Source organism: Natrix helvetica (genome assembly GCF_964273705.1).
Source record: "Natrix helvetica genome assembly, chromosome: 5".
NCBI classification, from domain to species: domain Eukaryota; kingdom Metazoa; phylum Chordata; class Lepidosauria; order Squamata; family Natricidae; genus Natrix; species Natrix helvetica.
The window spans coordinates 3399044-3426019 of NC_138551.1; the positions used below are offsets into that span (position 1 = coordinate 3399044).

The 26976-nt window shown below is 43.8% G+C and overlaps 1 protein-coding gene across 4 annotated transcripts in view; it reads left to right on the top strand.

The window, feature by feature from the left end:
• The first annotated feature begins 8369 nt into the window (after positions 1–8369).
• LRCH3 (leucine rich repeats and calponin homology domain containing 3) overlaps positions 8370–26976 on the top strand; it is a 123287-nt gene continuing 104680 nt past the window's right edge. For all 4 annotated transcript variants that reach the window (XM_081956043.1, XM_081956044.1, XM_081956041.1 and 1 more), the window contains exon 1: positions 8370–8647. In XM_081956043.1, coding sequence (XP_081812169.1) covers positions 8374–8647 — 274 coding nt within the window. In that variant the 5' untranslated portion in view covers positions 8370–8373. The remainder of the gene's footprint in view (positions 8648–26976) is intronic.

Sequence of the window (26976 nt, forward strand, 5' to 3'; positions counted from 1 at the left end):
AAATATCTGTTGCTAAGCGAGACATTTGTTAAGTGATCATTGCCCCATTTTATGACCTACCTTATCCCGGTTGTTCAGTGAATCACTAATTGTCACATTAGTAATACAGTTGTTAAGTGAACCTGACTTCCTATTGTCTGAGGTTGCAAAAGGGGACACGGCAACCGTCCTAAATATGAGTCAACTGCCAAGCATCTGAATTTTGATCATGTAACCGTGGGGATGCTGCATCAGTTGCAAGGGTGAAAAATGGTGCTGAGTCACTTTTTTTCACTGCTGTAATTGAACAGTCACTAAGTGAACTGTTGTAAGTCGAGGACTACCTGTATTCTATCAAGGGGCACATAGATTAAAAAATGGCTGTTAAAACTTCTAAAGGTTTTTGCAGCCACAGTTCACCTTGGCATTTCTCTTTTTTAAAAAATAGTACTTACTGAATTTTCCAACATTTAAAACACAAATTATACTTATAAGAGCTTTTCCACATTGGTATCAATATCTTTTGTAACAATCCCATTTACAAAAATTTTATCTCTATTTCACTATCCTAAATTATATCCTTATTTAGGTTATAATAGCATCAAGTCAATATCATCTATTTCCTATATCTTCTACATTTGATATAGTATACTTTTTACACCCTAAGTCAGGGGTGTCCAAACTTGGGAACTTTTAAGACTTGTGGACTTCAACTCCCAGAATTCCCCAGCCAGCCATGCTAGTTTTACGTTTCACTGCCCTAAGTTTTACGTTTACTCACAAACCAGGAATTCCATCTATTCCAGATTTGAAATGAGGCTGACATTTCAGTTGCTCAGCGACGTAGTCATCGAATGAGTCGTGTCTCTGTTTTACAACCTCTTTTGCGGCAGTGAAATGTGTCGTTGCAGTTGTTAAAGGAACCATGTGGTCGTTAAGTGAATCTGATTTCCCCCCATTGACTTTGCTTGTGAGGAGTTGGTCGTTCAACAACCCTTTGAAGTTATCACTGGCTCAAAAAGAGTTACTTACGACCTGTCCTCAAAGTTACAACTGCCACGCTGTCCCTAAGATCACCTGATTCCATTTCAACTCCCAGAATTCCTCAGCCAGCCATGCTTGGCTGGGGAATTCTGGGAGTTGAAGTCCACAAGTCTTCAAGCAGCCGAAATCAGAATGGAGCTGGAGGGGACCCTGGAGATCTTCTAGTCCAACCGCGTGCTCAAGCAGGAGACCTTATACCATTCCAGACAAGTAACTGTATAATCTCTTTATTAAAAGCCTCCAGGGATGAAGCACCTACAACTGGAATGGTATAATACATAATATAACTATCAATAATATAATACAATACGTTCTCTGAATTGGCTTGAATTACGGGAGAATAATGGTGAATTTAATGGCAGCCCACTGAAGGAGGAACATTTCTTTTACCAAATGAAGAAGTTGGCTCTTCATTTAAAAAAAAAAAAATCCCCATACCAGGGAGGGAAAATCAGAATGGGACTATTATACCTATCCCACTTCCTCTGTAGGAATTATTGGCAGGAACTTGAACTCTGCACCATAATGATATTCTTCCCAAATTTGCTGCTATATTTATATTGTATTTAGGGGGTTAGTATCTTTGCCCAAAGCCCCTCACCGAGGCTGAAGCATACCCCAAGTCAGAATTTCTGCCCCCCTCCGACCCGCACAAAAAGACCCCGGAGTGGGAGACTCTCTGCAGCAACACAAGTGTTCCTTGCATGTCTCCGGCCCAGTTTGAGGACTCCTGATTTAGTGTGATATAAAAAATGCAAATAATTTTTCTGTGGACCACCAAATTTTTCTCACGGTCCACCAACTGGTGACCGCTGGTTTAGTAGGCTGGTTGTAGGCCACTGTGTCTCTTGATGGAATTGCTTGCGGAGTGCCAGCCTTTGATAAACTCACGAGCGTGGTGGGTGGTAGCGTGGCCGATGAGTTTAACCATGCCACCTTTCACGCCCAAAGAACTGGCTTTGCTTCTGTACCTCGATGGATCTACTAGTAAAGTTAGACCCTTGGTGAAATAATTTCCCAGGAGTCTCTTCCTTTGAAGGTGCCAAGGGGACGGTGGACAGGAGCGCTCGGTTAAAATGACCTCATTCCTGTCCCAAAGGCGGTTTCTGAAAAGGCAACGGGAGTTTGTTCCTGAAGAGGTATCGCTTCTCCTTCAAGAAGCTTCTTCACTTCTGACTGAATCGGCAGTCAGAACTGAAGAAGCTTCTTGGAGAAGAAGCGAAGCGTCGTCCAGGAAAAACCAAATCCAAAGTTGCCTTTGGGAAAAAAAAGCATCTTTTGGGACCTGGATGATGGAGAATGTCCATAGACATTTAACCTCAAGCCTGGTTTTAATTGGCAGCAGAAAGTAGCCAAGGAACAGGGAGGGAAGGCACAACTAGGTTAGAGGGGTATCCTGAACCTCAAAGTAATCAGCCACATTTGAAGCCGGTGTACTATGTGAACTCAGAAAACAGAACGACAGTTGGCAGGGACCTTGAAGGTCTTGTAGTCTGACCCACTGCTCAAAGCAGGAGACCCTACACTACTCTGGACAAACGGTTGTCCAGTCTTTGGTTAAAACAGAGCAGTGAGGGTGAACCTTTTTCGCCTTGGGTGCCAAAAGCATGCACCTGTGCGCTATTGCACCCACTCGCATGCCCACCCCCATAATTTAAAATCCCCCCTTTGCTGTGCCCTCTGCGCATGCACGCCAGTGGTGGGCTCTGGATCCCGTTGCAACCGGCATGCTGCAACGGGGCCCGGGCTCCACCATGCGCATGCACGCAGCACGGACGCGCATACTTACCGCTCACGATGCTCCAGCTGCTTGGCGGAGCATCGTGCAGGCGCCGTATGGTCCATGCGCACGCGCGAAAACCCCGATTGGCTCAAATGCAGGTAAGGCAGGCAGGTGGGCCCTTCGGAGCTCCGTATCGGAACGGTACCTGGTGCTCCCAGCAGGCACCGGGACGCCCGGACCGGGGCGTACCAGTCATATCCCACCACTGATGCACACGCGAAACACAGACCCCTGCCCTTTCTTGGAGTCTGGGGAGGGTGAAAACGCCCCCCCACTGCCCCCACGGAGGCCCTCTGGAGACTGGAAACGGCCCGTTTTCTGACTTCTGTTGAGTCCGGTAGGTCCGTTTTTCGCCCTCTCCAGAGGCTTTCGAGGAGCCTCCGGAGGGAGAAAAACAGCCCAATGTGCAAACTGGAAGTTCAGGAACGGGAAGCCTCCGGAGGGTGAAAAACAGCCGAAAATCAAGGGCAAAAATCAGCTGGCCAGCGCACGCATGGAGCTGACAGGGCAACGCCTCGCGTGCCCTCAGAAATGGCTCTGCGTGCCACTGGTTAATAGTTCTCACTGTCAGGAAATTTCTCCTTAATTCTACGGCCAAGCATGCTTTGATTGTGGTTCAAAGGAGTTGTGCAAAACTAGGAAACTGGGCTGAAGAAGCCACGATTATATTAACCAGGGGTTATTGTGCGCAAATGTACTTTTCACCCCCAAAGCTTTGCAACGGATCCTGACAATCCTTCTCGACATGACTTTGGAAGGTGATTGCAAAAAGCAGGGATTGATTTGAACACAGATTGGAACTCGGGTCCCTGAGCTTGATGCTGCTTCTGCCACCTTGCATCCCGCAAACTCAGTGAAATATACAGCTGAGTATCGTCAGCGTAGAGGTGGTACTCAACCCCAAAACCACGGATGATCTCACCCAGCGGCTTCACATATGTGTTGAACAGGAGAGGCGAGAGGACCGACCCCTGTGGCACTCCACAAGTGAGTGGCCTCGGGGTCGACCTCTGTCCCCCTGTCAACACACATTGCTTCCAGTCGGAGAGGTAGGAGCCGAACCACCGCAGAACGGTACCTCCGACTCCTATCCCCTCCAACCGGCGCAATAGGATACCATGGTCAATGGTATCAAAAGCCGCCGAGAGGTCTAATAGGACCAGGATAGAGGAACAACCTCTATCTCTGGCCCTCCAGAGATCATCGACCAACGCGACCAAGGCTGTCTCTGTGCTGTGCCCGGGTCGGAAGCCGGACTGGCGTGAGTCTAGATAATCGGATTCGTCAAGGTGTCGTGGAAACTGCTGCGCCACCACATTCTCGACAACCTTCGCTAGAAAGGGAAGGTTGGAGACTCGACGATAATTAGCTAGCTCCGTTGGGTCAAGTGAAGGCCTCTTAAGTAAGGGCCTCACCACCGCCTCCTTCAAGGCGGTTGGTAAGGATCCCTCACCCAATGAGGCATTCACCAGGCCCAGAAGCCAGCCTCGGGTCACCTCCCAAGATGCCAGTACCAACCAGGAGGGACACGGGTCCATTAAACATGTGGTGGGTCGCAGCCGTCCACGCAACCTGTCCAAATCCTCGGGGGCAACAGAATCAAACTCCTCCCAGAGTGGACTCACAAGACTCGCTGTTGGCGGCCCGTCCGGTCCACTGAGGGGGGCCCATCCGCTCCGGATCTCAGCGACTTTGTCCTGCAGATATTCCCCAAACTCCTCTGCTCTGCCCTGCAAGGGCGCCCCCTGCGTCCTCTGTGATAAGAGGGAGCGGGTCACCCTAAACAGGGCGGCAGGGCGGTTATCCACGGATGCAATAAGAGCGGCGCAATATCTACGTTTGGCCGCCCTTAATGCCACAAGGTAGGTCCGTAAATAGGCTCTTACCTGTGTTCGATCAGATTCGGAGCGTGAGGACCTCCACCTGCTCTCCAGACGACTCCTATGGCGCTTTATCACCCTCAGCTCCTTGGTATACCAAGGAGCCCGGGTGGGTCGCTGCCGCAGGAGAGGTCGCAAAGGCGCAACCCGGTCCAAGGCCCCAGCCGCCGCCCTATTCCAGGCGGCCGCTAGGTCCTCCGACCGAGCGCGGGTCAGGGCTACAGGTAATGGCCCAAGCTCCGTCTGGAACCTATCCGGCTCCATCAGGTGCTTGGGGCGGTACCAGCTTGGACCGTCTGGTCCCGCCTCCTCACGGTGGGGGGTAGCGCCAGGGAAGTCCAGCCGGAGACATGAGTGATCTGACCATGACAGGGGTGTAACAACTAAGTCCCCTATACCCAGATCACTCGTCCACTGCTCAGATACAAAAACAAGGTCCAGTGTGTGGCCGCCTTCGTGTGTGGGGCCCTGAATTAATTGGGTCAGGCCCATGGCTGTCATGGAAGCCATGAACTCCCGAGCCACCTCAGATGCTGCTCCTGTCGACGGCAGGTTGAAATCCCCCATAACCACAAGCTTGGGGATCTCAACCGCCGTCTCCGAGATCAGCTCGAGGAGCTCGGGCAGGGCCGCTGATGTATAGCGAGGAGCCAAGTATACAATCAGCAAACCCAACTGCCTCCCTGGGCCCCATTTCACACCAAGGGACTCACACCCGGATATCTGAGGAACAGTGAACTCCCTCGGCTCTAGACCTTCCCGTATAACTACCGCCACCCCACCACCCTTACCCAGGGCCCGAGCCTGATGGAATGCACGGAAACCTGGTGGGCACATTTCCACGAGGGGTAAGCCACCCTCGTGGCCCAACCAGGTCTCCGTCATACCTGCAAGGTCTAGCTCCCCCTCAGAGATCAACTCATTAATGAGGGGGGCCTTGTTGGTTACGGACCTTGCATTGCAAAGCATCAGCCGCAGGCCCCGGCTCTGTAGTTCCTGGCCACCTAGGTTGCGGGGGTTAGTACAAACGACCGGGCGTAGCCAGCAGCCACGGTCTCCCAACCGACCTTGTGATCTTCTCTTGTCCTCGCATCCCCCCCTCCCCGCGACCATTGTAATCAAACAACCCTCTATCGGAATAACTTGTTCCTTCTCCCCCCCCACTCCGCTCACTTCCTTCCCGGACTCACCTGTTCGTCTGGCACTGGCTCCTCTCCCGGCCTGGTTATCCCACCCCCCCTCCCTGGAACCCCTTAATAACAATAAAAAACATTTAGATAAAAAGCCCCTCAGCCTCCGTTTCTTCCACCTCTCGGGGTTCGCAAACCCGTGTCAGGGAATTGCGCAGCAGGTGCCAAAATGAAGAGAGTGATGTTGACACAAGGTTGTAGTTTTGCATAAATAAATATATTTTATATCTATACAGCAAAGTAGGTAGGGCAAGGTACGCAGAAGAAGACAGGTGGGAAAAGAGGAAACCTGCCTCCACATTCATAGCAACCAATCACAGCGCAGATTGCCTCCTGCGGGAGCCAGCCCTCTCCAATCAACTATGTCAGGGGTGTCCAAACTTGGGAACTTTAAGACTTGTGGACTTCAACTCCCAGAATTCCCCAGCCAGCCATGTAGAGATAGATAGAGTAGATAGATAGGCTGGTAGATAGATAGATATGGATGGATGGATAGAAAATAGGTAGAAGATGGATAGCTAGCTAGCTAGCTAGCTAGAAAGATAGGCAGGCAGGCAGACAGACAGACAGACAGATATGGGTAGGTAGAGATAGATAGGCAGACATGATAGGGAAAGAGATGTGATATAGATAGATAAACAGATTATATATATATATATATAATTTAGGCATACCAGGGGTTGTAACACAAATATATATATATATATATATATATATATATATATATATATATATATATATATATATATATATATATATATATATATATATATATATATATATATATATATATATATATATATATATATATATATATATATATATATATATATATATATATATATTTGTGTTACAACCCCTGGTATGCCTAAATATGGGAGGAAGGTCACTACTCCCTCTTTCTGTCCTTCGGCTTCATCACAGAAGACCATGCAGGCAGAAAACCATATTTTTATTTTTAATGTTGCCTTTTATATTTGTGTTGTATTTCTGCTGATAAATAAATAAAGGGAGACTAGTATAGATCTATTTCGAGCTAATTAGCTCTCATCAGCTAGCCATACCCTTACTGGGATTTGGCTAGCTGATGAGAGCTAATTAGCTTGAAATAGATCTATACTAGTCTCCCTTTATTTATTTATCAGTACAAATACAACACAAATATAAAAGGCAACATTAAAAATAAAAATATGGTTTTCTGCCTGCATGGTCTTCTGTGATGAAGCCGAAGGACAGAAAGAGGGAGTAGTGACCTTCCTCCCATATTTAGGCATACCAGGGGTTGTAACACAAATATATACTTATTTCCCTGGCTCAACTGATAAGGAGGCAATCCTGTGGCTCAGTGGCTAAGACTCCTGCCTGAGATATATAACAGCACAGGTTCAAATCCCAGTAAGGGTATGGCTAGCTGATGAGAGCTAATTAGCTTGAAATAGATCTATACCAGTCTCCCTTTATTTATTTATCAGTACAAATACAACATACACACACACACATATATATATATATATATATATATATATATATATATATATATATATATATATATATATATATATATATATATATATATATATATATATATATATATATATATATATATATATATATATATATATATATATATATATATATATATATATATATATATATATATATATATATATATATATAATGAATTAAATTTCTACTACTACTAAATTTAACCGTTTGTTTTAAGATATTTGTTTAGGGGTTTTTGCACAATAGTGGACATATGAAAATAGTTATTGATCCAGCAGGTTGAGTTATTCCTATGCTCTCTAGCAGAGATTCCTCACTTCCACTCAGTCTCCATGTTCAAAACGTTGCTTTTTTTCTTCTGTTATCCCACCCAGCCCAGGAACCGGACTGTCCGCAGACAGGGGTGATACAGGTAATCCTCGAGTTACGACCACAATTGAGGCCAACATTTATGTTGCTAAGTGAGACAGTTGTTGAGTTTCTCCTTGATTTTACCACCCTTCCTGCCACAGTTGTTAAGTGAATCACTGCAATTGTTAAGTGAGTAACAGAAGTGAATCTGGCTTTCCCACTCATTTTCCTTATCAGAAGTTCACAAAAGGCATCACAGAACGTCAGGACACTTGCGCCGTCATAAATATGAGACAGTTGCCACACAACTAAAGTTTGATCACATGACTCCCTGAGATCCCGTTGCAAGAGTCATGTAAAAAAAGCACCAGTCGTCACATTCTTTTTCCAGAGCCATTGTAACTTCGAATGGTCACTAAACGGGCTATTTATTGTTAGTCAAGGACCACCTGTATGTTAGTCCTTTCCTCTCTAGCCCTCTGGACTACGGCTCCCAGAAGCCTCGCGGCCCGCTAGAGCAAACCGGAAGCGCCTCGCCGCTCCGCGCAGGCGTTCTCTTGCGCGGGAGGCCGCCTTCCGCCCTTCCCCGCCCACGCCGGCCCGCCCGCCTCGGCGCAGGCGCAGAGCGGGGGGCGGGCAAATGGCGGCGGCCGCAGCGGCGGCGGCGGCTGAGGGCGGCTGCTCCGGTGGCGGCGGAGGCTCCGCGACGCTCATGCCGGGGGCAGCGGCGGCGAGCGGGAGCCTGGCTGCGGGGGGCTGCGGTGCGGCGGGCCCGTCGTCGTGGACGCGCTCGCTGGAGCGGTCGCTGGAGGAGGCGGCGGCCAGTGGCGCCCTCAGCCTCAGCGGCAGGAAGCTGAGGGACTATCCGCGGGGCAGCGCGGCCGGCCACGACCTCAGCGACACCACCCAGGCCGGTGAGTGAGGGAGGGAAAGGCGGCGGGCGGGTCGGACCCATGAGGCGCGGCGGAGCCGACTACACGGCCCATGGCCCCCAGCCGCGCGCGGGGTGGGGGCGTTGAGGCGAACCTCGAGGGCGAAAACGGGAGTTGTTCTGAGGTAAACTCGGTGGTGGGAAGGGGGAGGAAGGGGGGGTGTCGTGTGAAACCCCCCCCCGCAAAGATGGAGGATGACTCGCGTCGTGAGAAGGCGGCCCGTGTCTGACCTGCATCTCTTCCCTTCTCCCTCCACCCACCCCCATCCAGTTGTTTTTATCCTGGGGTGCCATTTGGGACCCAAATTAGGAAGCAGTTGGGGTGGGGCGTCTGTGTGTATGTTGGGGAGGATTGTTAAAGGTAGTATTCGACTTACGACTGCAACTTGAGACAACGGGAGATGCAGGTTGCTAAACGAGACAGCCGTGAAGCGAGTTGCACAAGGTAGTCCTCGACTTACGACCGCAACATGAGACAACAGGTTATGTAGGTTGCTAAACGAGACAGCCGTGAAGCGAGTTGCACAAGGTAGTCCTCGACTTACGACCACAACATGAGACGACCCGTGACGTAGGTTGCTAAGCGAGATGGCCATGAAGGGAGTCTGACCACGTCTTCCTGGTCCCCAGTTGTGAAGGGAATCCGCTGCAGGTGTTGAGGGAGTAAGTAACAGGGGTGTTTTAAGTGGCACCGTTTCTTTTTCTCTCCCCATGTGCATGATGTACCAGACTTGTGATGGCGAACCTATGGCATGCGTGCTACGATGGGACGCAGAGCCCTCTCTGCGGGCATGCCAGCCGTCGCCCCAGCTCCATGCGGGGGGGGACACATGCACAGAGGCTGGGGCACATGCACATGGTGGTGCTCACATTGCATTTTGGGGTCTTGTGCAGCACCCCCGTGCCCCATTTTGGCTCCCAGGTTGGTGCAGAAGGCCTTCCAGGCCCAAAACGGGGCGCAGGAGCACCACAGGAGCACCCCCCCCCCCGTTTTAGCCCTGGAAAGCTGCCTGCACCAACCTAGAAGCCAAAAATGGACGAAGGGGGGCGGGGCACAGGAGGGAATTGCACGCGCATTGCATTATGGATGCTGGCACGCGCAGGTGCTTTTGACATGCGAAAACAAAAAGGTTAGCCATCACTGTACTAGAGTGTGTTTTTTCTCTGCCTTGTGTAATATATGTAGCTATCTGCATAGTTTTTGTATCTATATTTTTGTCCTGTTTATGTAGTGTGCGTTGGAGGTGGTGACCCTTTTTGTGTGTGTTTGTTTCAAGGTTTTTATTTTTATTGCAATTTTTTTACAAATTTTATCAACAAAGTGTTGTCTGGGTCTTTTCTTTTACACCCTCTCATATACATAATCCATTTTACATCATAGCTCTGTTTCCGATTTCAGCCACATTATTCTCTTTCCATGTTTTTTATCTTAAACTTATTTTCTTCTTAGTGCATAAACCATGTCACTAATCGCCCTAAATTTCTAATCTCTTACCATAACATCAACTCCATTGTTAAATTGTTTCTTAAATTCCCCATCACACACTTTACTTTTTCATCTTCGTCTCTAAATTTAAATTGTCTTCAAAGTTAAACCAAATTGCCCTTTCACATTTCATCTGTTGGTCTGTTTTGCTGCAAGCAACGTACATCATCAAAATAAAATTTTACATAAAAAAACATTTAACTTACTTAATTATCCACATTTAATAATGTTGGTATAATTCCCTTACATCTTAATAAACTATCCACCATCAATAATATTAATACAATTCCCTTTAGTCTATTAATATATACCTTATTTCCCTTCCTCCTCCTCTTTAACATTTTCTCTTGGTCTCTCAAAGATTCTACTTTTTATTAATTTTCTTCTTTTATCCCATTCTCATAGCTGCTGCTTCTTTTTCTTTTTATAATTATTGTATCTTTTCTTCTGAATCCTTTTTCTCACTTTTAATTTTATTGTTCAAGTAGTTTTCCCCAGGGTTTTTCCTAGTCACTTCCCACTATTTCCCTCTTTGCTGTTTGATTGATTTTTGGGGCGAGGACATTCACCCTGTTGAGGTGGTGACCCTTTTGAGAGCTGGACGCAACGAAATTTCATTTTTTTTTGTTAGTCAGGAAGTCGTGTCTGACACATTGCGACCCCATGGACAACATTCCTCCAGGCCTTCCTGTCCTCTACCATCCTCTGGAGTCCATTTATGCTCACACCGACTGCTTCGGTGACTCCATCCAGCCACCTCCTTCTCTGCCATCCCCTCCTTCTTCTTTTGCCCTCCATTGTTCCCAGCATGAGGCAAAGAGCAGTCAGGGTTGACCTCCTCTAGGACTGACCGGTTGGATGGCCTTGCAGTCCAAGGGACTCGCAGGAGTATTTTTTGGCGCTCAGCCTTCCTTATGGTCCAACCTTCACAGCCATCCATTGCAACTGGGAAAACCGTAGCCTTGACTAGACGCCCTTTTGTTGGCAGGCATCTTTTTGTATGCCATTTAGTGTACATTTAAAGTGACAAAGTTATTGCTGAGCCTTAAGTCTAAGTTAATCTGGCTTCCCCGTTGATTTTGCTTGTCAGAAGGTTGCAAAAGGGGATTGCAACTCTGCGACCGTCGTAAACATGAACCCGTTGCCAAACATTCTGAATTTTGATCATGTGACTACAGGGATGTCGTATGGTTGTAAGTGTGAAAAATGGTCATGTCACTTTATTCAGGGCTGTAACTTTGAACGGTCACTAAATGAATGATAAGTCGAGGACTACTTGTGTTTTGTGCGTCTATGGGTTTTCTGCACCCCTTGCTCCGCAGAGGAGTCCCGCCATCAAAGGACCAAATGATGGTTTGGCCATGGACAGAGTAAGATGGGGATCTGGTTGCTCCTTGGGGAAGGACTGGCTCCAGTATCTTTACGTCTGAGTTTGTGTCAGAACCATCACAATCAAAATAAGGCATATTACACAACATAAAATGTATAAGTACAAGTTTAAAATATGTACAAATAAAACACATCTTGCCCAGAAACTAGCAATATTGGCTGATTAACTTAACTAATTTACATGAAGTGATTAATTTACTTCTGAATGGACCTCTTTGGGTGGAAGGTCTTTGGGTGGCTGCATCCCTCAATGCTTTCACCAGTTTCCCCCAAACTGGGTGCCTTGGATATCTGAGTGAACATGTGTACAGGTAGGCCTTGAGTTACAACCATTCATTTAGTGACTGTTCCAAGTCAGAATCATAATGAAAAAAGTGATTCTTGGCCATTTTGCATACTCACAACTGTTGGAGCTTCCCTGCCATCACGTGATCAGAATTCGAACCCTTGGCAACTGGCTTGTATTTATGAGAGTTACTTATGCAGTCATGCAAAGCCCTTTTGCGACCTTCTGACAAGCAACATTGATGGGGAATCTGGATTCACTTAACAACCGTGTTACTAACGCAAATTGTAGTGATTTACTTGACTGTGGCAAAGAAGGCCTTATAATGGGACAAAGCTCACTTAACAACTGTCCTGTTTAGCAAGGGAAATTTTGGGCTGAACTGTGGTCGTAAGTCGAGGACTACCTGTATAAGAAAGCTAGAGGAAAGAGAGTAGAATCAAACCATTCTAAGCCAAAAAGTAAACCTAAAATAAAAGTAGGAACAAATGCTTTTGCATAACTGAGAGATGCAGAAGGAGGAGCAACTGACATTTGACAACTGTCTTGCTTAGCAACAGAAATTTTGGGCTCAAGCGGGAGGGTCGTAAGTCAAGAACTTCCTGTATTTAGAAACCTGGGCTCTGGGCTCTGAGTTCAGGATAGGGTTTCTGCTTGTGGTGCAGAAAGAGCAGCCACAGGAGAGAGAGAGGCTGTCCTCAAATGACAGGCGGGTGTTTGTTGATGCAGCTTTTGAATATTTACACTCCTGTGTTAAAGAGGAGCTGCGTCCGCAGGTATTTTGTGCCGAGGGAAAAACAAAAACAAAACGAAAGGATCTTGCAGGATGGAGTTCAGGGCCAGGGGAGGCTTTGATGGTTTTGCAAAATTATAGGGCTGCAAAAGTCTGTGAAGCCCAGTTGGGTTGGCAAGCATTCCCCAGGGACCATCCCTCTGGCAGCGATGATGAGGGTGTTTTTTTTTTTTTTAATGTAATTCAGATCACTCTGTTTGACCACACATGTAAACAGCAAGGGAAGCAAAGGAAGAAGGCTGGCCAGCTGGCTGGAGGAACCTTGAAGTCTAAAAGTTGACCAAAGGGAAAAGGGCGTGGAGGGAAATCGAGATACAACCCAACCAGCAATGAAGCTGAGCAGATGCAGTTAGTCACAGTTGCTAAGGGCTAGTTTGATCTAGTGCAGTGTTTCTCAATCTCGGTGACTTTAAGTCCTGTGGACTTCAACTCCCAGAATTCCCCAGCCAGTTCTGGGAGTTGAAGTCCACAGGTTGAAAAGGGGCCATAGTTGCCCACCCTGATCTAAAGCCTATGCATATTCTGATCTCTTTCTCGGGGGGAAAAAATAACCAGGCAGCCATTGCTAAAATGAAAATATTGGACACTACCAGATAAGGAGATTCTGATAAAAATTGCAGACTCCTAATAGTCCTTGAATTAAAGGTGGGGAAATATACAGGTGGTCCTCGCTTAGCTACTATAGTTGGGACTGGCAACTTGGTTATTAAGTAAAGTGGTCACTAAGTGAAACTACAACTGTATTTATGAGCTTACTTCAGCTATATTTGCAGACCTACATAGTTCTCAAATGAGAGGACTAGTCATAAAATTATTTCTTAAACACCACGGTAACTGCATAGAGTTGCTAAATGAGGCAGTCGCTTAATGAGGACTAGTTGTATTACGGAAAATTGTCTAGATCTTCCTTCCACTTCATAGAGAATTGTACGAACTTCTTGTGGACCTGGTGGGATGTTCTGCAGAACAGCTGGGGTAGCCAACATTTTACTGTGAAATAATCAAATGCACTTCAAATATAAAGGCAGAACTTGAGAACTAAATAGGACCTTTTATGTATTGGAAGAAAATAAATCAGACAAATGTTGAAGGGTTTAGATATTCTTACCATATTCTGTTCTTACTATGGTTTGACTGTGTCAGGGCAGATAGTCCTCAACTTATAGCCATTCATTTAGTGACTCTTCAGAATTAAAATGGCACTGAAAAAAGAGACGACCTATGACACTTTCACACTTGTGACCGTCACATCATCCCTATAATTGTGTGATCAAAATCTGGACACAAGGCAACTGGCTCGTATTTATGACGGTTTCAGGATCCCAGGATCCCAGGATCATGTGATTCCCGATTCACTTAACCATGCTACTAATTTAAGAACTGCAGTGATTCGCTTAACAAAGGTGGCAAGACAAGTTGTAAAATGGGACAGAATTCACTGTCTGGCTTAGCACCTGGAAGTTTTGGGCTCAATTAGGGTTGTAAATCAAGGATTATCTGTAAGTGCCAAAGTCATGCTACGTTTACAAAAGAAGAGAAAGCAGAGCTTGGTATTGCCTAGATTTAAGATGGATGAAATAATGCAGACGATTGAATATGAATAGGTTTGTCCCAATTAGAACGAATTATCTAGATAGACTGCACTGGTTGAGCAGAAGAAAAACATAGGGTGTTTTGCATCAAAAGAGGAAGGAATATAATGTTAGAAATTATTAGCGTGAAGCATTGTCAGACAGATGCCATTTTATGTATGGCTGCAGGTTTTTGAAATGTATAAAAATAATGAGGAGGAAATGGTACACTTTATGGCCTTAAAGTATCAGTAAGAAAAATATCCAGTGATGAATGTCCAGATGTGATATAGGGAGGCTGATGTTTGCTTATAGATTTGCAGACTGACTTCCATTATATTAGCCAGAGGTAGTGAATGAGGGCAGGATAAGCAAATGCGTGTGTCTGTGTGTGGAAGGGGTGGGGGGGTTATATTTTTAAAAAAATCTTTTCGACCAAATTATTCAGTTCAGTAATTGAAAAATTATTCTTTGGGAGATAAAGTTTTCACTATTTATGTTTTTTAAAAAAAGAAAAGAAAAACGAGAATGCTGGGGATGCTCTATATAGCAAATAATTTAAGGATCCTTTTCCTAAGCAGTTGCAACTCATCTACCTTGACCAAACCAACATTAGTGGCTTTCCAGAAGCGCTCGCAGCACATTATCAGTTTTTGAAGATAATGCTGAGAGCGACCGTCTCCTTTTAGCAAATGGGCACCAAAGCTCGGAGGGGAACGTTGACTGGGGACTTTCCATTTCATGCTCAGAGCAGCCGTAAAGACTTTCTGAATGTGTGGACAGTCCACACTCCAGAACTGAGCAAGCAAATGAAATTACGACATGGAGTGTTTTATCTGAATGTAAATTCCCTGGAGCCTATAATAAATTTAGGATAGAAAGGCAGATTGCCGTCTTTATTCTGCTTTGGTAATATTGTGTCAAGTCCTTGGTTTAAGCTTCACTCGTGTCTGTTTTCCCTCTCTTCAGAATCGATGGTGGTGTCTAATTTTTAAGCCTCTGGTGATTTGGGCAGAATCTGACACACTTTGGTTCCCATTTTTAAATTCCATTTAATGTAATTCGTGGGGCGTCATATGCAGTGGGATTGGGTGTGCTGGAGGAATTTTATCCCCTTTATCATACGCTTTGCAGAATTTAGGGCAAAACATTAATCAGAATAAGTTGTGTTTACATGGAGAACGGAGGTATACAATCAAGGTTTACAAGAAAAGAGAGCTGGCTGTTTGAATGGCAGTTTTATATCTAAATATATAAACATACACGCCAGTTCAGAATAAAAATGCTGGCAATGTCTCGAAATCTGTAGTTGTTTTGAGAAATATTTTTTCCCCAGAACAAAATAGTAAATTTGTTTTCAAAAAGTGGTATAAAATACAATGAATTTGGTATTTTATATCACAGTATCCCTCGCCCCTGTCTACTTCATCTCTTATTTGGACAAAGTAATGAGATGAATTAAATTTGAAATAAAGGCTAAGTAAATATATAAATGATATTTAGTTAAAACATGTCTTAATATTTTTGCATGCCTAAAATTATGCATCTTTCCCATACCTCTTATACATGCCTCCCATGTATAAATTAACAGAATAACAGAATTGGAAGGGACCCTGGAGGTCTTCTAGTCCAACCCTCTGTTCAAGCAGAAAGCCCTATACGGGTTCAGACAAATGGTTGGCATGGAGTTGGAGTCATCGAGTGTTTTTATTGTTTTCCTGTTGATATTGAGCCATTAAGTTCTTTTCAACTCCTAGGGACCGCATAGATAGCGGCTTTTCCTCATCTTGTTTTGAATGTTGAATTGTAGCCTTGTATAGATAAAAGCTGTGATTCTTTTGTGTGCATTATATAGTGGATAGAGAAGCTGATAATAATAGAGATTAGTAGGATGAATGAAATGCTGGGAAAAAACCAAGGTAGGAATCCTCTTTCAAATATATGAATTTGTTTCTTAGTGCTGAAAACAATTGAGGGTAAGTGGGCGTAATGGATGGAAACTTATTAAAAGGTTGACAGTGTCCCTACGGTGACTACAATTAACCAGTGGAACTACTTGCCTCCAGAAGTTGTGGGTGCTCCATCACCTGAGGTTTTTAAGAAGAGACTGGAGAGCCATTTTTTCTGAAATGGTATAGGACAGGGATGGCGAACCTTTTGTGGCTCATGTGCCAAAAGCTGGGGGAGCGCAGGGGGGGGTCGTTCGTGGGCGTGCCACACCCATAATGCTATGTGCATGACCCCAGCGCACATGCGCAAATGGCCTGTGCTTCCCCCGATTTTTGGCATGCTTTTTTAACCCTCCCCAGGCTCCAGAGGCTTTATAAAAGCCTGGGGTGGGTGAAAACAGCCTCCCCCCGGAGGCTTCAGGAGCTTCCCTGAGGCCTCCGGAGCATGGAAAACCGGCCCTACGGGCAAATCGGAAGTTTGGGACCGAACTTCCGGTTTACTCATAGGGCTGGTTTTAGCCCCCCGAGGCCTTCAGGAGGCTTCCCTGAAAGCTCCGGAGGGCAAAAAATGACTCTATGGGCAAACCAGAAGTACGTTCCCAAACTTCTGGTTTGCCCTTAGGGCTGGTTTTTCGCGCTCCGGAGGCTTCAGTTCCAGAGGGCGAAAAATGGCCTCAAAAGAAGGTTGAAGTCAGCTGGCCAGGGCGCGCATGCCTCACATGCGCTGACAAATGGCTCTGCGTGCCATAGGTTCACTATCATGGGTATAGGGTCTCCTGACTGAGCTGGGGATTGGACTAGAAGACCTCCAAGGGTCCCTTCCAACTTCATTACTCTCTGTTCTAGCCAGCAAAAATAAAGTTGTACATTGTCACTTCTGCTAAGCCAGAATTGCTTTTAGGCCGCAGAAGTTTATAAACCTTTCCTCACAGGAGACAATTCCCAATAAATGTAAGAAAAAAGCATGGATTAAATGAAACGTGTGACTTTCTTGGAGGATGATCGGTAAGCTGAGTATGGCAATTGTGTTTAATAAAAGATTAATAATACATTGGTAAGCAGGATGTATGATAGGCTGGCCTTGCGTATCGATTTCTCATCACAGGCAGTTAGTCACATTTATTCTTCCTCTACCAATGTCTGTTCTATGCTTTTCCTAAGAGGCAGGAAAGATGGGGCCAAAGGTATATCAATTCACAAGAAAAACAAAACCCTATTTAGAAAGATGCCCTTGGTCCTAAATCTAAACATATCGTCTTCCCTGGGACTTGAAGCTAAAGACCCATAAAATGCTGTGTACGTGTGTGCATTACAGCCAGAGTTAACTATAAAATAAACTGAAGCCACATTCCCTTCACCGCATGGTTACCACTAGTAACCACAACTGTTTGGATGCATAAATAAAGCTATCTTTCACCACAGAAGTCATAACAACACTGCAGGAGGTTAATAGATCTGCAGTTAAATTGTGGATTTCTCCTTTATTTTCAGCTTTGGGTTTTTAAACCTATCTCTGTTTTCTGATCTTAAATAAAAACAGGTTGAATTGGGTTTTGGAGGAGGTGAATTAGGACCTCATTAAAACTCTTCCTTTTTTGGACATGCCCATTCTCTAGCCCTATTAATCGGTGTAACTCCATCCCATAAAACGTTCCACCGTCTAAAACTGTTGTAAAATTCAGAATAAAGCCGTCTGGGCGAGCGTATGTAATTGTATTTGCTGTGCATGTTTAGAAATAGAGCCTATGTAGGCATCTGTTGTTGATTACATTTATAGTCTATCTTACAGTCAGACAAATTTACATATTGCAGGAGTCAGAAGTCTCCTGAATTCTGGCATGATAGGATGGTCAGTTTTATATTTTCTGGGTGTTGGATTTACTATAATTTACTATACATTGGGCTGCTCTTGAATATGATGACTCTCTATTCCACCCACCAATCTTGGTACATTTCAGTGGGCCCAAAATAAGTGAGCTGCGTGCTTTTACCTTACCAAGTTTATTTTTTTAACTTGGTGATCATTGTGGGTCCTGTATATTGGTTGTATTTAAATTGTCGTTTGTCTCTTGTTTGTGTCTCACCATCTTGCTAGCCATCCAGAATTGCTATGGCAAAATGGGCAACCATACGCAAAGAAATACATACATACAGGTAGTCCTTGACTTACAGCCATTTGTTTAGTGACTATTTGAAGTTACAATAGCACTGAAATAAGTGACTTATCGCCGTTTTTCCACACTTATGATCGTTGCCACATCCTCATGGTCCCATGATCCAAATTCGGATGCTTGACAACTGACTCGTACTTATGGTAGTTGCAGTGTCCCAGGATCATGTGATCTCCTCTTGCGACCTTCTGACAAGCAAAATCAATAGGGAAGCCAGATTTACTAAACCACCGTGTTACTAATTTAGTAATTTCAATGATTCACTTAACAGCAGTGGCAAGAAAATGGGGCGAAACTCACTGAACAAATGTTTCACTTAGCAATATAAATTTTGGGCTCAATTGTGGTCGTAAGTCGACTACCTGTACAAGAATCCAGTCAACTAACAAGGATAAATTGGCACTAGATACAGGTCAACAGAATTCACAGGTGGGAGGATTGGATTTTGGTCTCTTGTGGCTCCAATCTAATGACACATTTAACCCCACCTTCCACCTCAGCCTGCTTATCTCCAGCAAGAAGTTACTTTTCCCAGGTAAATTTTACCCATCCATCGTGGGTCACCTCTGCCCACTAATAGTTCCCTCCTATCACAGGGATATGATGGAATACAGGATGACTCCTTTTCGTCTAGCCTTCAGAGAGGACTAGCACCTTAGTGGTTTCTTTTATTACATTTTGTATTCATTTTATTTTATTTATTTTATTAGGCTGCTGTGATGCTCCAGACATCCAGTAACTTTGAGCATCTTAAAGTCCTCCTGCACATAAACAAGATTAAAACAGCAGAAGTAGCCAACACTAACAATCCCATAATGAAATGTTGTGTAAAAACGCATTTTAGACTTATACACCGCCTAGAGTCCCTTGGGATTAAGATGGACAAAGCATTGTATAAATAAACAAGTATATTGGAAGGATGCCTTCTTGGCCCAAGTTCTCTCCTAGACATTCCACAATGGTTAATCTTTTGTTTTCCCTTCTGGGTAATTAAAAGATAAATGTCTCTTCCCTATTTTTCCAGGTTACAAAACCATAGGGATGGACAGTCTGCAGCTCCTCAACTCTGTGCATTCCCTAAGCCCCACTTTTATTGACTACAACCCCGGGTCCCTTATAATTTGCACGAATTAGTTGCATGGTTGATGCAGGGAACCCTTAGCACTGTGGTATATAGTTAGTTCGTGACTTATGACCCCAAATAAGCCCAACGTTTCTGTTGCTAAGCAGGACTATTGTGAAGTGAGTTTTGCCCCATTTTAAGACCTTCCTTGCCACAGTTGTTAAGTCAATCGCTGCAGTTGTTAAGTTAATAACATGGTTGTTAAGTGAATCTGGCTTTCCCATTGACTGCTTATTAGAAGGTCGCAAAAGAGGATCAGTTGGCCCCGGGACAGTGCAACCGTCATAAATACGAGCCAGTTGCCAAGCGTGCAGATTTTGATCACGTGACCATAAGTTGATGCAGTCATAAGTCATTTCTTTTCAGTGCTGTTGTAACTTCGAACCATCACTAAACAAATGATGATTGTAAGTCGAGGACTATCTGTAATGTTAAAGTGTGCAATAAAGCAACTAAAAAGTCAGTTTCTTCCTAGAAAATGTGGAAAATGTTCGTACTGCCTGTATCTTTGCAGAGTCTTTTCTAATTTGCAACATTGGCATCTAAAGCTGAAGAAAAGCCAATAGCAGAGATAAGATTCATTTCAAGATAATTTTAACCTTTCCCAGGAGTAGTAAACATTGTTCTCATACCAGTAATTTTAGCTCAGAATGTGTACTAATTGTGGGACGGCTATATCAATAGGGAAGGTTAATTTTACATCCTTCAGGGTTTAATCTACCTACCTACCTATTGTCGGTCCGTCCATCCAGCCATGTATCTATCTATCATCTATGACTATAATACATAAAATATTGACATGATTGACAGTTTGAACAAAAGACCTTGTTCAATTTCAGGTAAGCAACCTTTAAATAAATGCAAAGCTACAGTTTCACATTTAAAATGCAGAAACTACTATTTGCCATTGTCCAAGATAGCGCAAAGTAACTCGGTCACTCAGGTGGGATGGGCGGTGTAGAACTGTGGTAAATGAAGCACTTAAAACTCCCATAATTTTCTAATTACCCCATCTTTTTTCTCGCAGTCAGGGTAAAACCAGATTTCTCAAACGTTGGCTGCTTGTTCTCAACACTGCAATTTCTTCAAGGTGTGTGTGCTCAGATTTCCGGTTTCTTGCAATAATCTTCCTTGAGATGTTGAGAGGAACTTCCTGCCTGCCGAGGCGGTCACAGCTGGCTGGCTGGCATACGAGATGGCTTAGTTAGAAATGCCTGCAGATGTGGCTCTGCAACCAGCAGACTGCGAGTTCTAGTCCCGCCTTAGGCACAGAGATTAATATTATTTTCTTATATGTTCCCCCCCCCCCCCCCCAATTTGACCCAAGTCTGCTTCCTCCTGAGGTTAAAATTGAGTATCCTTAAAACAGGCCGGATGCGTGAATGAAATCCTACTCTATTTTTATGTAATCTAATATTTATAAAGTACAAAGGAATTGCCTGTAGTCTTTGTAAAAAGCTTTTGCTTTTCAAAGAGTTGCTGATTATACTTTTCTTTTTTCCTTTTAAATTTCATTCTTTCCTGGATCTTTTTTTCTCTCTGCGAAAGCAGCCCGAATATCCTTTTTTAAGAATGGAAAGTATAACTAAGAACATTTGTTGTTAACAGCATCTCCTATCATCTTAGGTTTTGGGGTAGAAAGTTCTCGATTTACAAACATTCATTTAGTGACCGTTTGAAGTTACGCCAGTACTGGAAAATGTGACTTATGACCTTATTTCACACTTACGACCGTTGCAGCATCCCCATGGTCACATGATCAAAATTCAGAAGCTTAGCAACCGGCTCATATTTATGACGGTCGCAGTGTCCCAGAGTCATGAGATCCCCTTTTGTGACCTTTTGACCACCAAGATGAATGGGAAAACCGAATTCACTTAACAACCATGTACTTAACAACCATAGTGATTCACTTTACAACTATAGCAAGACAGACAGTAAAATGGGGCAAAGCTCACTTAACAACAGTCTTGTTTGTCTTGCTTTGCAATGGAAACTTTGGACTCAATTGTGATCCTACCTGTATAACAGTGGTGGGATACAACTGGTATAGGCGTACCTGTGCCTGCTGGGAGCACCAGGTACTGTTCTGGTATGATGCTCCAGAGGGCCCTCCCTCCCTCCTTACCTGTATTTGAGCTGATCAGGGCTTACACGCACGGAGCATACGGCGTCTGTACGATGCTCTGCCAAGCAGCTGGAGCGTCGCGGACGGTAAGTACGCATGCACGTGCTATGCGTGTGCTGCGCAAGTGCATGTGGTCGACGCCCAGCCCCGTTGCACCGTATCGGTTGCAAAGGGATCTGGAACCCACCACTGCTGTATAGATTACCAAATTTGTAATCCAGGCTATCTGCCTGGATTTGGAAGTCTGTAACATCGCTTTCACGCTCTGTTTTCAACCTAATTTCCCTTTTGAGATAAAATTCCTAGATGATCCTGTAATTTCCTTCCTTATATCTGTGGGTTGAGCCAGCTGGTAGTTTATTAGGAATGAAAGAAAACCTGTTCAAGCAATTTCACACACATCATGTAGTAATATTTTTTAGGGCACTGGGAGCAATTTCCTCCCTATATTTTTAATTTGTGCAATTTTCTAATGCCATGCAGAAAATATGTGTTAGAACTGCCCCCCCCTCCCCCATCACTTCCCAGAAAAGAAACCTCTTGACTCCAAGAACTTAAAAGAGAAGAGGTATTTTTACTAGGAAAGATCTGAATGAAGCGAAATCAGGCAAGAACTGAAGCAAGCGTTTGCTAAGATTACAAATTGAAAATCACCCCACAGCCATTCCCCCCCCCTTCAGTAGTCAGGCAGACAGAATCCAATCATTGTTCAGGAAGATGTTTTGAGAAAGGTGCTCTGCGCTTTCTTGCATGCCATTTCCAGGATGGTTGGCCTTGAAACTATGAAGCAGCCTCTGTGGCGCCTCTGTCTTCAATGAGTCCAATCCTCCCCATTGGTTCTAAGCACTTTATTCTTCCCCCACCTGCACACTTCCCCTCCCAAATGCCCATTGCTCCCCCTCCCCGTTTCCATGGCAGCCGGCAGCTAGCTTGAAAGAAAAAAAAATAGATGGCCAGGCTGACATTACGTGTGCAAAACAGGAGGTGTATCATATTTGTGGCTTTCTTTTTTTCCTCTTTCTCTCTTTTTTTTCCTGGTGTTACATGCCTCACTTGATTGTAGTGGGGATGCTTGTTCCTCCAGAGAAATTACAAGCTTTAAAGCTCCATTGTGACAGTATCATAAATCAGCCAGGTATCTTTGCATAGGTTACAAAAGTTCTGTGTTAGCTGAAAATCAGAATCTTTTTTTAAAATTTTTTTTTTTCTATTTTTGAATAAAAATAGAAACACACACACAGACAAAACACACAAAAAAACTTCCATTACAAATTGTAGAAAGTATGTTGATTGGTTACCAAAACTTCCGTGCATCCCTTCCACAGTCATCACCTACAATTCATTTCAAACAAATCAAGTATATTTATATATATTACTATCATCATACCTCAACCTTCATTTGACTATAATTGTTTTTACGTCCTTTTATATAAAATACTCCAAATATAAAGCAAAGCTACATAATGGCATTCCATTAGCTCTTCCCAATATCATCCAGTAACATTACATCTTTATAACATGTTCTATTGGTTATATTTAATAACAGATTTTCTAAACCTCCTTTCATAGTCACCATTTGCAATTTATATCAAATTTCCTCTTATCAAACCAATACATATATATGCATTATTATCATTATCAATCAATTATTTAACTGTATCCATTATCACTTCATTTTATACATAATGCTCTAAATTTGACTTAATTTTTTATTATAAGCTTTCATTATATCAACCTGTGTCTTTCCAATAATAGTGCAGTCTTCTGTCTCTTGCCATTTGTGGCATTAGTATTCTGGATATTTCCTTAGTAAGTTTTGTATGGACTTCTCTTCGCAACTTATTGCTTATTGCATATCTTGTATAAGCGCGAAACCCTCCATCTGCTTCTTCGATCAGCTTATCTTTGGTTATCACTAGTGCTTCTGACAAAATTTCTCTCCTTAGTTCCATCAATTCTTCCCTCTTTTCTTCTTCTATACTTTGAGATCTGGGGTAGAGCTCCAGTCCATCTATCTCCCCTTTCCATATTCCACTCTTTCCATTTCCAACCACGCTCAGTTCACTGTCAGTATCAACAATTTTCTTGTCTCTTTGTTTATTTTTTCCTTCAGTTTTTAGAACTCTGACCTCCACTTTCTTCATTTGATGAACATCCTCAATTTTTCCATCAAATTTTGCTGTTCTAGGATCTATGTTCTCCAACCTCTTCTCAATTCTCTCTGTTACTTCTAATAATTTTTGAATTTCAAACATAATCTTTTGCAATGTTAAAGTTTCTTTCTCATGTTGCGCCATTCTTCCAACTTGTAAACACTGCCACTCTGGCATTCAAAACTTTTTATTAAATTTAAAGCAAGTTCATTTATAATCTTTCAAGACAAGGCTTTGTTTTCACTACACTCCAGCTGCCAATGAAGCTCCCAAAAAGCACCTGTATAAACAACCCATGCTCTTCTCACTATCACTCTCTGTGAACAGAGTAGACAATATTTCCAAGCCTCCACCCTCCATGTGTCAGTGTTACTTCCTTTCCCTCTGTTATTACAGCCCTCTTTGTATTCCTTTTATATCTTCTTTATATTCCAGACTTAAAGAAAACAAAATTCTTAAATGGAGCAAAAAAAAACCCCCATCCAATCTAGCATTATAAAAATAAGGAAAAAGATTTTAATCCATAGATATATATATATAAAGAATATAAAAAGTAATAGAAGAAAAACTAATCTGTTCAATTTAAAGAATAGGAAACATTGGCAAAAGTTCCATCCGTAAAAGAAAATTAAAAAAAAAAAGGATAACACACTGTCTGATGTAGCTTAATTTTGCCGCTTGTTCTCTTCTGTTTTCAACTTTAATTTAGCTTTAATTTTTTTGTTTTCGCTGGCAGAGGGTTGCAGGAGGCGATTGTGGGTGGAAACTGAGCTCGCGAGGGCCACACGCCCCCCCAAGCTCTGATTTCGCTGGCAGAGGGTTGCAGGAGGCCATGACGGCCAGAAAAAGAGCTCGCTAGGGCCACACGCGGCCCCCCCTGAGCTCTGTTTTCGCTGGTAGAGTATTGCAGGAGGCCCCGAGCTTATTTCGCTGGCAGAGGCTTGCAGGAGGCCATTGTGGGCAGAAATGAAGCTCGCAAGGGCCACACGCCCCCCCCCCCCAAGCTTATTTCGCTGGCAGAGGCTTGCAGGAGGCCATCACGGGTGGAAACGGAGCTTGCAAGAGCCACGCGCGGTCCCCCTGAAATGTTTTCGCTGGAAGAGAGTTGCAGGGGGCCATCACGGGTGGAAACGGAGCTTGCAAGAGCCACACACGCCCCACCCCACCAGCTCTTTTTGCTGGCAGAGGGTTACAGGAGACCGTTGAAGCTGAAAATGGAGCTCGGGAGCCTGTTTTGGCTAGCAGGACATGAGGGTCACCAAAGGCGCCCCGGGCACAGGTGACGTTGAGCTGGCCACACACCCCGTGCTCCCTCCCCTGAGGTCAAACACAACCCAGATGTGGCCCTCAATAAAATCAAGTTTGACACCCCTGCCTTAGATGAAGTGATAAGTACAGGTAATCCCCGACTATCAACTATTCATTTAGTGACCATTTGATGTTACAACAGCACTGAAAAAAGTGACTTATGACCATTTTTCACACTTACGTCTGTTGCAGCATTCCCATGGTCATGAGATCAAAATTCAGTTGCTTGGCAACTGGTATGCATGTACGACGCTTGCAGTGTCCCGGGGTCATGTGATTCCCCCTTTTGTGAGCCTTCTGACAAACAAAGTCACTGGGGAAGCCAGACTCACTTAAAAACCGTGTAAGCCACTTAACAACTGCAGTGATTCACTTAACGACAGTGGCAGGAAAGATCGTAAAATGTGGGCAAAACTCAACAACTGTCTTGCTTAGCAAGGGAAATTTTTGGTTTAATTGTGGTCGTAAATTGAGGACTACCTGTAGAGGATGCGAAAATAGGATTTAGAGCACTAAATAGTCAGGATCATTTCTAGACATAGGGGGAAAAAACTACAAACATATTTTTAGAAGGAAATCTTACTTGGCTATTATTTTTCTTAAAAAAATATGTTTTTAAAAGAAACTCTTATTTTCCTGCCTCTGTCAGGCAGCATGTCACAAGCCAAAAGAACAACACTCTCTATTCCCTCTTCTTATGAATGGCCAAATGGATATTAGACACAGGAAACGGCAATTGTGGTTTGTCTGAATTGGCCCATAATTCACAGAAGAACCAATGCATTATTCTGATCTTGAATATTAGCATCTGACTTTTGCTTTAAAGACGATAAAAGGGCGAGCTTTTGTCCATATTAAAAAAAACTCAAACCTTTGGAATGCTTTTTTATGCTAAAACATTTGATTTAGCTTACAGCAGCTTGGGAGCCCCGCTTGTACATATAAGGCTGAAGGATAAATGATGTTCTGATCTAAAGTTCAAAGCAGTGAATAATGTTGTATAACTCAAGATAAATAAAGATTTCTTGGGCATCGAGCCAGGATCTTCCACGGGCCGTCATTACGCTAATGTTTATGTCAAGTGAATTTTGATCCCTGTCCTATGAGGAGATGTGCATTTGCACACTCTGTTGTGTTCCTTCTTTCCACCGTTGGGTTTTTTTTTTTTTAAATGTGCATCTCTTCCTTGTTGTTTTTAAATGTTAGGACTGCCCAGGATTTGGTTGCCTGATAGGTAACCATATAAACAGGAATAAATGAATAAGATAATAGTAACAGTGGGTAAATAAGGTTAGAAAAGACTTAGAACTTGGATGAGAGTCACTTCATTGAATTGGATGACTTTAGAAATTGAACAAACAAACAAATAATAAATTTGAATTGGTCTTGATTGCTAAGAGCAAAGGAAATTCTCTAGGTAAGGATAACCTGCTTGGCATTGTAGATATCTCCTTGTGAAGACACCAGAAGAAAGATCTTACTGCTTTGTTTGTCAATCATGACCTCTTTAAGACAGGTGGACTTCAACTCCCAGAATTCCCCAACCAGCCATGCTCCCTAGGGAATTCTGGAAGTTGAAGTTCATGGTTCTTAAAATGGCCAAAGTTGAGAAGCACTGTTTTGGATAGCACTGATTTTGCATAGGCTTATATAAGAAGACTCTTTAAAGATCTACCGTATTTTTCGGAGTATAAAACGCACCTTAGTTTTTGGGGAGGAAAACAAGGGGAAAAAATTCTGCCTCTACCTACCATCGGTATTCATCTGGCTAGTGTCCTTGCAACAAACAGCCAACAGCCTGGTCAGCTTCAGCACATTATCGCAGCCTCATTCAACCCGAGCAGCTGATTGGCAGTTAGATCGGCCTCCCAGAATACCGCCAATCAGCTGTTCCAGACTGCGGGAATTGCCGCTGCAAATCGCTGTGTTCATGCACCGTGTTTTCAGCCTCTGCA